Source organism: Lissotriton vulgaris, chromosome 2_1 (assembly GCF_964263255.1).
Source record: "Lissotriton vulgaris chromosome 2_1, aLisVul1.2, whole genome shotgun sequence".
Lineage (NCBI taxonomy): Eukaryota > Metazoa > Chordata > Amphibia > Caudata > Salamandridae > Lissotriton > Lissotriton vulgaris.
This window is the reverse complement of record NC_141687.1, coordinates 320,904,052-320,918,775: the sequence shown is the minus strand read 5'-3', so window position 1 is coordinate 320,918,775 and position 14,724 is coordinate 320,904,052. Positions and strand designations below refer to the sequence as shown.

The 14,724-nt window shown below is 44.1% G+C and overlaps 1 protein-coding gene across 1 annotated transcript in view; it reads left to right on the top strand.

Annotated features, from left to right (window-relative positions):
• ITGAE (integrin subunit alpha E) overlaps positions 1–14,724 on the top strand; it is a 771,961-nt gene that overhangs the window by 447,066 nt on the left and 310,171 nt on the right. Inside the window, exons 16-17 of the mRNA XM_086955032.1 lie at positions 9,829–10,047; positions 12,570–12,700. Of these exons, the coding sequence (XP_086811158.1) occupies positions 9,829–10,047; positions 12,570–12,700 (350 nt within the window). The remainder of the gene's footprint in view (positions 1–9,828; positions 10,048–12,569; positions 12,701–14,724) is intronic.

Sequence of the window (14,724 nt, the reverse complement as noted above, 5' to 3'; positions counted from 1 at the left end):
AAATTGTTGCCGCCCTTCCCACTCTTTGACTCATGGTCCATATTTGTTAGACTGTTAACCACATAGCACAAGACTTTTTGAACGGCCAACGGAAAGTTCTGGGCCAACCATGTGAGACTAGAGACACTCTGACTGTGCTGGAACTTGCCTGACCCCACCCAAAATGGCGCCGACACAAAATGAGACGTTTTTTATGAACTTTGTTGCACCCTGATTGCGCAAGCTTTTTACCCCGAGATATATATAACGTTTTGGATAATGAAAGTAGATATGAAGGATATTGAGTATGTGCTTGGACAATGAATTGACTTAGGGTGGGTACTGGTTATGAGTTGGAAAATGAATTGGTGTAATTTAGGTAATGAATGAACATTGGATAATGTATTTATGAATTTATTAAAGATGAATTACTGACATGCATCATGTTTGCTCTGTAGGGGAGTTTAATACGATTTTATTGCACTGCCGCACTTTATGAAATGAACTGCCACCAGCTTTTGCTCTTCCTATGTACAGTTCCAATCTGCTCCGTGGCTAGTCCACTGGGTTGTAGGCCTGTATTTATACGTCAACACTTTTTATTAAAAGTATTTTGAAAACGAAAGCATAGTTGTAGCGGTTTCATTAATGAGTTTTGAACGTATTACTACTGTGAGCAACGAGAAAGTATGATGAAGGTTAAAGGTTAAAAAGGACCCGATATTTAGCAGCCACACTATGTGTCACAGGCAGCCGGAAAAGTGCTTTAGAAGACCTAAAAACGACACCACAGAAATGCCACCTGACCGCCACCCTTGTACCCGATCAAAAGGGATTACGACCAAGTAACTCATGTAGATACGCAGATCGTCAATGAATTATCTGTCTGACATTTCTGGTCCCTCTGGGCTTAAACGCCGTGATGGTAGGGAAATGCACCACGTGGAGATAGGTCGAGTATGTGGTAGGTAAAAACATTTCCGGATTACTGCATGTTGATGAGGTTTGAATATTGCCCCCCCCACCCCTTCTTTCTCCTCCCTTCTGCAGGTCACGTCGGAACCTTGGCTGATGTATGGAAGGACGATGATCGAACCGCCAATGAGAAGGGGAAGAAGGGAATATGAGCATGGTCCTTATGACAAATAAAAGTTTTTAAAGGACGTAGACTTAAACATGACTGTTCCTCCTTAGAACATAGCAACGGGAGGATGGACTGACATAGAGACTGGACAAGTACTGAATGACGAAAAAAAATTGACTAGAAACGACACGTTAAATAATGTAACTGGACGTTTTGACTAGGTAGGGAAAGGACAAAGAAAAATTGTACGGGTAAGGGTTGCCACGGCACCACCCGCCTAGGAAGTTAGAAATGTTGCCGATGTTCAAAATGCACTGCCCCCTTTCTCACACTCTTACAGATATAGCCAAGCTGTCCGACTGTTTTCCCGATCAATGCTTGCCGTTGCCTCAGCCTGGAGAACTTCCCACCAAAGGAGGGAACAGAAAAATGGTTTAAGATCCAACCATGGGTAACTAGCGCGACCAGGTTAATTTCTGATCAACCAACCGAGGTGTGAGTATTGGTAATTGGGAGCGCTCGCAGGCGTGACAAGCGAGAGGGGAAAGGGGGGAAGGGCAGAAAGAGCTAAGCACGTAGATAAATAGGATAGTAAAGATACGTAGGATATATATAAAAACAGATCTTGTAGACTAACAATTGTTTCCTGTCTTGTTGTGAATGTCTTGTATATGTGTAATACATGTGCCGTCTTCCCTGTCTGAGTTTGTGTGTGTGTAACGTACGAATATATGTCTCCCCTCTGTCTATATCTGCATGTTACCTGACCTTTGCTGTTCTGTGTTGTGAGCGCACTAAATGACCTATTTTCGTACACGTCTCTCTCTCTCTCTCTCTCTCTCTCTCTCCACCCCTTTTATCTCTCTCTCTCTCTCTCTCTCTCTTTACATGTCATACGTGTACCGAATGGCTCGTTTAGATTGCGGACGACTCTCACTCTCTATGAGAGTCTCCCTATTTTCTCTCCCTCTTTTTGGTAAAATTGTGCCCCACCGGCACCAGTCTGATTTGATACTTATTGAACGCGGAGGTGTTCAACGAAATTGACCGAAATAAAAATGATTGTAACTTGCCATATTACTACCTCTCCTTTCTACAAAAATAGATGAACTTGAATTGGCTGAAAAGGAAAGGACAGGTAAGACGGCTAAGGTCCCCCAAATCTGGCTATTCATAGGGGAACTGTATGTCAATGGCACCTTATGTCTGTTCTTCAGAGACGAACGCCAACGTCTAGATTGACACCCAATACCCAGATTGCCCCACCCCTTCGCACCCAAGCGCGAGCGCCCGAAGTATACCCTCCCCATTTGATAAACCCCAGCTGCTGTCCCGGATATAAACATGATGACCATGAGTAGCTGTTGACCCTCGAGAAAACATTGTTTTGCCCGACTCTCGACGATAGCACCCCCGCCCTGTGTGAAAATGTTAGCCAGTCCTGAAGGAAAATGCTCTGTAAATGTTGAATATGATGTAACGCACAGTTGATGGGAATGTCATTTATCCTCACGTGAGTTATAAACAGGACAATGAATAAACCTGCCATAAACTCAGTAGGAATGCTGACACATGCACTGCTTGGTAATAGACCTCTGACTGTGACCGATGAGCATAAACTCTCAAATGCGTAGAATTGAGGGAGGAATTCATATGCGTAGATGTCTTCTTCTGCCATTTCTCTAAAACGTTGTCTTGTACCTATTCAAAGATTCACGATCACCGAAGGAGATGGGTCAGATGTGACGTACAGCCTGACTGCAGATCTTGGGACACGTATGACATCGACCAGAGGTGGAGCTGCAGAGCAACAAGATACGGGACGAGACCGCAATTTCAACGTGGAAAATGACAAAATGACGGGCCGCCTTGAAGCCCTCCGACTACTAACCCACGTGTGCCTGGAGTCTCTGTCCGCCTTCTTTGGGCCCAATTGATGGGCCTGCCTGCTTGTTATCCTTTGCTCCCTTGGTCCCTTTTGTGTGTCCCAGGAACTCTGACCCAACTCCGCTCTCTCTCTCTCCTATCGACTATTTGAACAACATTCACCCACTTTCCCACATGACTTTTTGCCAGGAAAGAACTGCATTCATATGGGAATAGGGTGTTGCCATAGAACTATAGGTGCCGAGCATAAGGCGCCGCCAAACGGATTGTTTAGGGAACAGGACTGTGGTCTAACAGCAGAGGACTGACCGCACCCTGCAACGCGTAAGGATAGAACCGAGCTGGACCTATAGCTCCACCGCCGGTGCTCAACAGCGCCAACGAAAATACTCGGATTAGAGCCTACCAGTGATGGCTCGCTGATAAAAAGACACTGTGACGAAGAGATCTTATGTATTGAACTGAATTCCGCTCTCAACTACCTGGTCAAAACTGTTCATTGGTCACATTTTTTAAGTCAGAAAGATTTATGCTATGTAGTGCGTTTAATTGCCAGGAACACAACGAAAGTGTAATTTCCTATGTACTGCATTCTTCCCATCACCTTAACTGTCTATGATTGTACGCCACGTGTTAGTATCGACAAAGTGCTAATTCGTCAACGATGCTTGTCTACCTGTAATCACATCAGTTGCAAAAAAAAAAAATAAAAATGACTGCTGTTATGTAAAAAGGGGCGACTGTGAAAGCTGACGAAATTGATGTACATAGACAGCATTCATTTCCCTTCTTCTCCCGCTCCTCTCCCTGTGGGCACCATGGATACTGTAAATTATTGACCGTATCACCCTGCCAGTAAGAACCCGTACCCCTATGCATATGTACAGCCATTCTAGGCACCATGGCCTTTTTACCCATTGGAATCCCCGGCTTCCCTCCTGCGCGTATCTTGCACCCCCTCTCTCATGTATAGACCATGAAACCCTTTTCCTTTGCGCGACCCTGATGTGAAAGGCAACCCTCCTGCTTGACCCAGGCATTCCCCATTCCCCTCTCGAAGAAGCATCCTTCGCCTCAGCTGACATAGCCCCCCCAGCTGTATCTGACTGCCCCTGTTCTCTCATGTACAGGTCATAGGATCTCTCTCTCTCTCTCTCTCTCTCTGTGCGACCCTGGCCCTGCGCGCACCCTGACCCCCTCCTTCTCCTCACATGAGCAAGTCATAAACCCTCTTCTTCCGCAAGGCCCTGTCCTTGAGAGTCACGGGCGCGCCTGACCAACACCTCCTTCCCTTCCATGAATGCCCCTCTGTTGACAAGCCTTCCCTCCGCGCTCGATTGTCCACGTGGCATGAATACCACTCCTTTGATGACCCCTTCCCCTGAGTCCGGCTGACCACACATGTCCGAGGCCATCGCCTAAGCCAGGAGATACCATTTACTGCCCTTATTGTATGCCTAGCCACCCCACCCCCTGGACCATGATCAGGCGTACACATCCTACAAACACTCAGCTGCGTGATTACCCTCTCCTCTTATCAGCAGGTCAAGGGTCCCCATTGTGAACGTATGTGGAGTAGGATCATCACGAGGATTATAGGGATGTCTTTCTTTTGCGTCATACTGTCCTGATTGTACCATCAAATGTTTTGTAAGGTATAAAAGCAAGAGTCTCAGCTCACTTGTTAGAGCACCTCCCGAAAGACACTGTGTTTCGTGTCCGAAATGACTGGCTCTCCTCATGAGAATTAAACTCTGTTCTTGATTCCTGCCTCCAGCGCCCGTCTCTTTATTTTGGTAATTATTCAACATGGGAACTAAGAGGCGGTTTGCGCCAGCGGCCTGGGCATCGATGGTAATTCGGGCTCGTTTTCCACAGCCAGCCTGTGGCAGGGAGTAGTGTCCAAATTGTGATCCAGGACTATAGAACCAGGGACACTGCTAGGCGGATCTCCTACAGGTCGCACCAACGCCACTAACTGGACCAATGCAAGACGGCAAGATCTGGGATGCTCCTTCTCACAGTAGTGATGTTGTTGCTGATGCAGTACGACCTTGACGAATTGCTTACTGGGCTACTAGGTATAAGGGACACCCTTCCAACTAATTTTCCTTGAATTGGTAGTCAGAGGGGGTGTCTTCAACGAGGGACTAACAGTAGAGTGTAATGCACTGTCTCATCAACTGTTGTGGGAGGGAAGCAGTTCTGATCACACTTACCCGGCGGATGATTGATTGTATGCACATGATTCGCCTACCCCAGGGGGGCTTGAAGGATATATGAAAGCAATGATACCAATGTTTCACTGGACTTGTTATTTACCCTCATGTGTGGGCTTGCAGGTTGTGCCACTAGTGACAGGGAGGGATTGGTACCCCTCTTTCTTGAGGTCTGCTTGGGGGATTGGGTATCAATGTTGTACATTATGACCCTTTGATTATTTTGAACATGCATGTGTTGGTTAAATCCCACTTGTCCGGGGTGGGGGGAATTTAATAATTGCACCTTTGATTCTGTTGTTTTGTAGATTTGTTGTCATCTTGTCACGAGGAGGAACGCAATGGTCTGTCTACACACAATACGTCCTGTTGAATCGGCCCGGAACTTGTAAAATCCTCTCTTGGAATGTGTTTGGGCTGGGAACTTAAACAAAACACTATAGGGTTCGGCTTCACTTGCTCATCAAAAGACACAGCGTAGATGTTGGCAAATTGCAAAAGACCCATCTTACAGACTAAAAGGTCACAAAGTTGGAAGTTGAAGGTTCAGGTCTATTGTGCCAGTTATTCAACATTTTCATGAGGGGTTCTCATATGGATCGCACCTGGGGTGCCTTTTGCCCTGTCCTACAATGAGGTTGATATGGAGGGTTGTTATCTCCTGCCACAGGGCAAACTTGATAAGGTGGAGAATGCCATAATCAACACATACAGGCCCAATAAGGATGATGAGTCCTTTTATCTGAAGGTGTGAGATGTTCTCTCACCTGCTTTGGAATCCAGAGTACTGTGAGCGAGTGACTTCAGCTGTGTGTTGGATGGAGTCCTTGATCAACATCCCCTCGTCCTAACACTAAACCTAAGATTACCTCCTTACTGCAGGATGGTTACGACTCAATTGGAGCTTTACGATATTTGGAGGGTCTCCCATCCCACCTCTAGGGAATATACCGGTTATTACCCTGCACACTGTACCTTCAGTAGACTTGATCACATCTTAATTCCTTCTGTCCTGGGCCCTAGAGTCAACATGGTGATGCGCTTGTTGCAATATTTATCCGCTGCAAGATTGAGTGAGGCAATGGTGCTCTTGCTACCATAACTTGGAGGTTACCACCGGCGGCCTTGCAAGATACTGAAGGCAGAGAGACCATATTGGGTGCCCTGACAGATTATTTTGAGATTACCTGGTCCTCTACAATTGATGGCTCAACAGATTGTGAGGCAAAGAAGGCAATTATCCGAGGATGTTGTATAAGCTTCTCCTGCGGGGTGTGATGTTTAGTACAGGTGAATCTCTTTTGGAGGGAGGGCGAGCTGGTACATATAAAGCGACTCCCTCTGGACATTGTGGTGGGATGCCGAGGGAAGGTACCTGCTCAGCGGCAGGTTGTGACTGTAAGGGATACGTTGGAAAAGTGCACCTTAAAATCTTATTGGCAGCTCCTCCATAGAGAGGGGGACAGCTGAGGGCAGTTGTTGACCTGGAACCTACAGCAGGAGGTGGCCCGCCCTCCCATTCTTCACCTTAAGTCTCCATAGGGGCGGGGTGTACACAAAAAGCAAGATAGTGGACACCCTTAAGTCCCATTTGGAGAAGGTTTATAGTGCTCTGTGGTTGCCCAACACAGGAGCGAGTTGCTGCCTTCCTGGCTGCTCTACCAACCAGGATACCAGTCTTACTCTGGAAGAAATCCAGATGGCAAATGCCTGCTTGCCTAGGGGGAAAGCTCCAGGCAGTGACGGTTTCACCTCAAACTTTTATCAGACGCTTTCCCCCATTCTTATGCAGCACTTACTAGAGGTATGCTTGTAGGCCAAAGATTCTGGGGTGCTGCCTCCATCTATGCAAGATGGCTGCATCTCTATGGTCTCAAAGCCTGTTTCTGATGCGTCAGATCCATACTCCTATCGCGCACTTAGATAATAAACACAGATAAAAGGGTACACCAATTGTGCCAAGTGATTTCACTGTTAATTCATGGAGACCAGTGTGTTTTGTACCACTATGAATCTGTGGAGGCTAATGCATGTCCTATGGAAGGCAGGGATGTGAGAATTGCTGTTTTTTTCCGTTGATATAGCCAAAGAATTTGACACAGTCGACTGGCACTACTTTTGGAGGTTTGAAATGCACTTCTGTGCTTGAGCATGGCTTTTATATACCGAACCCACAGCTAGGGTAAAGGTGGGTAGATTATGGTCAGATCCATGGGTGGTGAGCAGAGGTACACGGCAAGGCGGCCTGTTTCCCCCCCTCCTTTTTGCTATAGCGTTAGAACCACTGGCCATCCAGATCCGACTGGTCAAGTCTGAGTGGGTTATCAGAGCGGGGTCAGGTACCCTTTTCTATCTCTCAGCCCCACAATGGTCCCTCCCCCTCCTGTTGTACCATTTGTATCCATTTGGGGAATTGTCGGGGCTTAGGATTAATCCTAAGAAGTCCCTTGTATTATGGTGGTATATGCGCCACAGAAATGCACACAGTATAATATTGAGAGGGTCAGTGAGAGCTTGCGGTCATCGGTCCATTTCAGGAATACCTTGTGCCTCTCACTCATGGGATGAGTGGTGATTTCCAAGATGGTGTTCCTGCCACGCTCGTTGTACTTTATGCAACATCTGTTTGACACTCTTTACCACACAGTGTTTTGGAGACTGCACTCTCTTCTTAACACATTGATATGGGAGGGGGGGGGTGGGGTAAGATTAAAATGGCAAGAGACTCCCTATTCCAGTCTTTGGAGCACGGGCGGGGTTGGTGGACCCAACCTGGAACTGTACTTCTTAGCTTCCCAGATTCAGCATGCTGGGCACAGGTTCACACTGGCGGGCAACTGGGAGCAATCGCTCTTGCAGGACAAGGGGAGAGAGGGGTAATCAGTAGCCCTGAGAGAGCCCTCTCAGGGCTACTGATTACGGGGGAGGGGAGGCGTACAAATGTGACTCCGGTGCCGTACCTTATTAGACACACAGCCTCTTTATGGGAATGAACAGTAAAGGTAGTACAGGGTAAGGCTCCATTCTCCAGACACTTCCTTTTATGGGTTTACCAGCATTGGTCAGTATCAGCGGATATGTCTGCCTAACGTAACTGGTGCTATGTAAAGTGCTCTGATACCCGATTCAGTTGTGGGTCAAGTTTGCGCTATATAAAACTCTGCAAAAAAAAAGGAGGCCATTGCGAGGTAGTTGGTGACCCATATCCCAACTAGGAGTTTCTTACGTTTGAGGCAGCATGGGATTGCTTTCATGTAGTGACTGGACAATTTCTACAACATGCCAGTGCAACAGCCATTGTCAGGGATATCTGGCCCACATTCCTAAGAGGCGCCATGCATGTCACTTACTTTTCCAGGACTGTTGGAACTGGGTGGGGGCACCCTTTGGTCTCCCATTTATACAGAGCCATGATGGTGGACTGAGAGCCTGTCCCATTACCTACCCGGGCGTCTTGGGAGGGGAGCTGAGGATACAGCTCTAGGATACACAGTGAACAAGAATGTGTGCATTAGTATAACATTTATCATATAACACTAGTTTGAAATATATACACTTTAATGTTCTGCACCGCACGTATGTGACACCGGTGCTCCTACATAAAGTGGACCTCTGATAAACTGATTAGTTGGCCTACATGCCGTGCTCCATAGCCTTTTTCTTGCATTTGGCCTGGACTAGCCTTGCTGTGCTTGCATATTGACTGACTGTTGTGGTATGTGTGGTAACCATGGTGCAGGCGCCTGTTGGGACAGATACTGTTCTGTGTCTGTTGGATAATATTTGTTTGTGGAAGGGCCGGAAAATGGAGCTTTAGTTCTTACATTTGTTACTGCGATTGGCTAAATGGCGAGTGGTGATAACCCGGTTGGGTTACGCTGGGCCTCGTTTGGAGAGATGGGGGATGGATGTAATTGAGTGGACGGTGGCCGAGGAGGTGCGATTGAAGAAAAGCAGATGGGATGAAAAGGTATAGAAGGACATGTTATATTGACTGACACAATCTGTACTGACAGTACCACTGTGTGACATGGTTGGGGATGGCTATTGTTTAAGTACCTGTTGTTATCTCTTTTTGACAAAATCAATAATTTATGTCAATTAAAAAAACGTGTACATGCATATTTCAACAGCATATTATTAATGGTAGATACCAGGCTGGAAGTGCTCCAAAGTGTATACCGAATCGTCGGAAACATTTATAATGATCTAGCAACCCACAATTATTGTTATTAAACCCTGTTTTCTTTGTAAGGCAATAGGAATCCCAAGCGATTGCAACATATGCCTATATATATAAGTGTCTGTATTCAATGATGTAATATTACACTAATCAGTAAGTAGGACAGTAAGTTCCACAGGAATACTATTCTCACCTTACTCTACAATGCCAGTCAACAATGGTAAAATCCTCAAGACGAACCTTCTATACATTTATTGGAATTGTGAACAAAAACTCTGTGCTTGCTGCCTATGGTCAATTTCCTAAATATGTACCGACTTTAGGATTAATAACCTGCAATTGCTGTGTGTATTATTAGTGATATTGATTTTGGAATGCCCAGATAAGCACATATGTTTAGAAGCAACATACAAAGTGACTTTGTCAAGCTGTTGGTGTGTGGGCGCTGGAAATAACCCTCAAAATGCTTTCTACAGTACAGCTTCACCTCTGTGAAATCGCTCAATGGCCATCTAGGCCACACCTTTGCAAGGTTCGGCTTTGCCATAGCCACAATCAATGACATCAACAGAGATGGTTACGCGGACATCGCTATTGGAGCGCCCATGGAGGTGGACTCTGACGACCACAGCTCTTCAGGGAGTGTGTACATCTACAATGGCTGCAACTCTGGGCTTCTAGAGCCCTGGTCTCAGGTAGGATTGCTGAGCATGTCATGACGTGTGAACTCACTAGTTCTTGTTCAACTACTTTTGCTAGGCAGCACTAACACGGTGTAAATGCAGGGCTTCTCAGTCTAGAAATCAGCATAGTTTAGTTAATATTTTATATCTGCTACTCAGCGTAATAGATTCCCATTATGCCTGGATGCTTATAAACAGTTGTGCGTAGACACCATATGCCTCTACAATATAGACCCTCAGAATGAGCAACCCGGTTAATTGTGATCACCGCAAACATCGCAATTAGGAGTTTTGAGATGACTATTAGCAGGTCAAACATGGTGATATTTATCTTGGGAAAATGCCTGGCTGTTACGGGACTATGTGGATTTTAATATAGTACATGGCAGAACATATATGTTATTTCCCCAAAACTCGTAATTACGTGGTATTTCTCACCCCCAATAAATTCCAAGAGTTCCATTTTATTAGGTGCAAGAAATATCACCCTAGTTGCCAGTCCACTCATAATAAGAGCCCAAGCATGGCTTTGCTTTGCTAATGGAAATGATGTTGATGATATGCCTATGATGGCCACCATATCATGAGACCAGCATTATACTAAGGATGCCCAGTACATTTCTTCCTACACTGTTCTTTCTTTACTCTCACTACTTCTTACCACTATTTCTTTTTTCTTCTTCTTCATGGCTTCTCACTTTCTTCTGCCTTCGTCATTCCCCTTTGTTCTTTCTCGGCTTTATCTTTACTTATTTTGACTCATATTTTGTTTCTTTCTTGCTTCCTCCTTCTTCAATCCCTTTAACCACCCTTCTCCCCTCCTTTCTTTCTTCAAATTTATTTTTTTGTTGTCTTAGCATTCCTTTCTCTTATTTTCCCAGTTTTTCCTGCAATTCCCATCTTTCTTTCTTTCTTTCTTTCTTTCTTTCTTTCTTTCTTTCTTTCTTTCTTTCTTTCTTTCTTTCTTTCTTTCTTTCTTTCTTTCTTTCTTTCTTCTTTTCCTTTCTTTTCCTCTTTTTCTACACACCTCCCCATTCCAGCTGGCAGATCAGAGGCTTAATGATGCCATTGCTTAAACATTTTCAAAAAGTTACACCATAATCATGAAAGTTAAAAAAATGGGTAAGACTCTGAATTAAGAGCCTAGCTAATGTACTTGTTTATAGTTGTGGGAGTCACCATGGGTGTGTCCAGGAAGTAATTACAAATATGGCACTCACCTTTTTTCACCAACATTTTAATTGCATTTCTTAAACTTACCTGCATATGTAAACAGTAAGTGAAAGGTAAGGAGGTAATTGGTGAAGAAAAGACGAGAAGAACACCAAGTATTCCACAGTTCACAGCAGTGGTAAGAAATACTGCTTTGGGGACAATGGGCCGGATTTACAAAAGGAATCTGAGACAAAATCCTAACTTTACGACTTTTGGTATTCACAGAAGGCATTTAGGCGTACTAAAGTTAGGATTTTGTTTCAGTCAATCTTAAGTTTTGGTCTTAAGTTAAACTTAAGTTAACTGTCTCAGTTAAACTTAAGTTTGTCTTAAGTTTAACTTAAGACCAAAACTTAAGATTGACTGAGACAAAATCCTAACTTTAGTACTCCTAAATGCCTTCTGTGAATACCGAAAGTTGTAAAGTTAGGATTTTGTCTTAGATTACTTTTGTGAATCCTGCCCATTATCTGTAAATGAGAGAAGAAATAATTTAGAATGTTAATGTTAATACGTACTAATCCTGAACTGGCAAGTATTGCACCTTTACACAAAGGTATGACACTGGGCCTGATATAATTACTGGCGGACGGAGAATTCTCCCTTGGCCTGGCAGAAGACTTTCCGTGATTTGACAGGTACCCAGTCCTTGGACCTTTTATACTAATTTTGCAATGACACCCTCCCCCCTTTCTCCACCCACACACTGTTGTGGGAAGGCTTGATACATTAATTGAAGACCCAGCAATTGCAATGATATAGCTCATATGAATACCAATAGAATTCAATGATACACTACTTCTAAGGAGTCTGTTGGGCTTCAAGAAGTGCTGGCCCTCCTTCCCTCATGTCCTCAGTAATCAAAACTTTACCTTCAGAAATGCTCCTGCTTCAAAATCCAGTTCAAATTGTCATTTTAGTTGTAAGGATTGCTAGGTATGCATAGGGGCGGTCTGGATCAAAGGCATTTCACCCCTGCTCTTTCGGAAGATCCTTTTTCTTTCACAAAATCTTAGATTCATCAACAAAAAACATTTGACACTGTTCAACCAGTCCTGCCAAAGTTATAGTCTTCAGATGCGCTGCATATGCACACCTAAGGTTTGAGATTAGTGACTCTCCAATATGGTAAAGCTAAACAGCTCAGGCATGTCTTTTGTGAACAGAGTATCCCAGTGCCTTACCTTTTGTTTGTTTGCGATTGATGTAATTGTTTATTCAAACATTGAGATGTCGTTTGGATCAATGTTATGCTGAAATCTTCATAACCAAGTTTATTTAACTTTACAACTTATCATCTGTTCTTATTATTCCCCAAGAGAATCAGAGCAAAGGAGGTTTCCATGGGGCTGACATTTTTTGGGCAATCCATTGCCTCAGGTTTGGACTTCACTGAAGATGGCTACATCGACATTACCGTTGGGGCAGTTGGACATATGCTTGTGTTGCGGTGGGTCATGAGGATGGTTGTAAATGGTGTTCAGTGGCTTCTTACTGTGTATAACCTAAAGGAAAGCACAATCACTGTTGGTGTGATGCAAGGAGGGAGGATGAGGCAGTGGAAGGTAAAGTAATGTAACTGAGGTGGACGAGTCCTATGCCTGAAATTTCAGCTTACAGTCACCTTTGAAAAGAATGGGGCTACTATAGGCCACACCATTGCTCAAACCATTGTCCTCATTGTACATGGCATAAATTGTTAACAACTTTCAAAGTGAGAATCTCATGACTAGAATCCATCTAAAGTGGAAGGAGTGGAGAGGAAAGAGAAAGAGAGTGAGAGAGAGAGAGAGAGAGAGTGGACAATAAGACCGAAGTTTAACTTTCTTCAATATGATTGTGTTCTAGAAGTCACGTCAGTAGTGTTAGGGATTTTTCTTTTTCCCTATTTTTATCATTTCTTCTCTGTGAGGAAGCGTAAAGGTTTTTTACTTCTCCACTACTCTGACTGCACTGTGCCCTCCTATGGACAGAGTTACTTAAGGGCGTATTATCAAGAAGGGCGCTTTAGCGGCAGGAAACTCACGCTAAAGCGGCGATAGTGGGCTTGTATTATGCCATTGAGAATTCCAATAGAAGCCCATGTTCATACCAGAACATGGGCTTCTATGGGAATTCACAAGGGCATATTATCAAGCCCATTATAGCTGTTTCCTGCCGCTAAAGCAGAGATAATTTTAATGCTGTTTCTTCATATTATGCCCCTTAATTAGTCTTTACTTACATGTAAGCTACCTTCTAATGAACATTTCTTAGACGATAGGAGCAGACGTTCCCATTCATTCCATAAAACCCTGGGGCATATTATCCAGACAGGCGATAAAATTATCGCTGCTTTAGCGGCAGAAAACTGCCCCTAAAACGGCGATAATGGGCTTGATAATATGCTCTATGGAATTCCAATTGAAGCCCATATTAGATGTGAAGGACATCTAACCTGAGCTCCTGCCCTTAATCATAGGTATACTGCTTGCTGCGAAGAAAACCAACAAAGGACTAATCAGCGTCCTCCATTTATATATGCCAATATCAATCAGGTAAATAATATCATAAAGCATTCTGGGGCTGGAAGTCCAAAATTAACACCACCGTGGGTTGCTGGCACAATGTCTCTTTGAATTATATTTGGGCAAGTCAGGACACTCTTCCCCCATTCAGCCACTCGCCAAGTTTTATCCACTTGCGCTATCTCACAAGGGACAGCAGCAGAACTGCTAAGTATGCGGCGGTGCTCCTCCCGGCCGAGAGAGACGGATATATAAAGTTCCACAAACTCCCAAGTTTAGGGGCCATATTGTCACAAAGTGAAGGTACACATGACAACACTATAGGTCCTAGGGCTTAAGTACAGTGGAATGTAATTATTCCACAACTGAAAATGAAATTCTTGCATATGTATGGAGTGTAGAGAAATGTAAACAAGTTCTGTGGGGAAGACCATTTGTGTTGAAAATGGATCCCTGACCATTATTGGACATTTTGTCAGGTAAAAAGGTGAAACACACTATTGGGAATTTACAGGGTTTTGAAAATAAAATCAAGCTTGAAGAGGGAGCAGCACCAAAAATTCATAAGGTGTGGTTTATTCCAGTTTTAGTAATGGATGAAGTATCAACAAATCTGCAGATGCTCTGAAAAGTGTCTTAAGAATTATCCATTGAGGGTGGAATAGGGGTGGGGGGACAAATTAGTACCTTCTGAATGTGTCATACAGAGAATAGCTTCTCCAGCCCATACAGGTCATTTAGGGTCAACCATTACCAATAGGAAGATAAGAAGTGTCTTTTGGAAGCCAAGAATGAGTAGTGAAATTGATGAATTTGTAAAATGTGTGTAAGATGCAGCATTAGAGATAAAACACTAGCCATTGAAGGGGTGGTTGAATCCTGTGTTCCCTCACCTAATAGAGCATGCAAAAATTGTGAAATGGCTTTCTAGGACCTTTTAATATGCTACCTCATAACATGAATTATT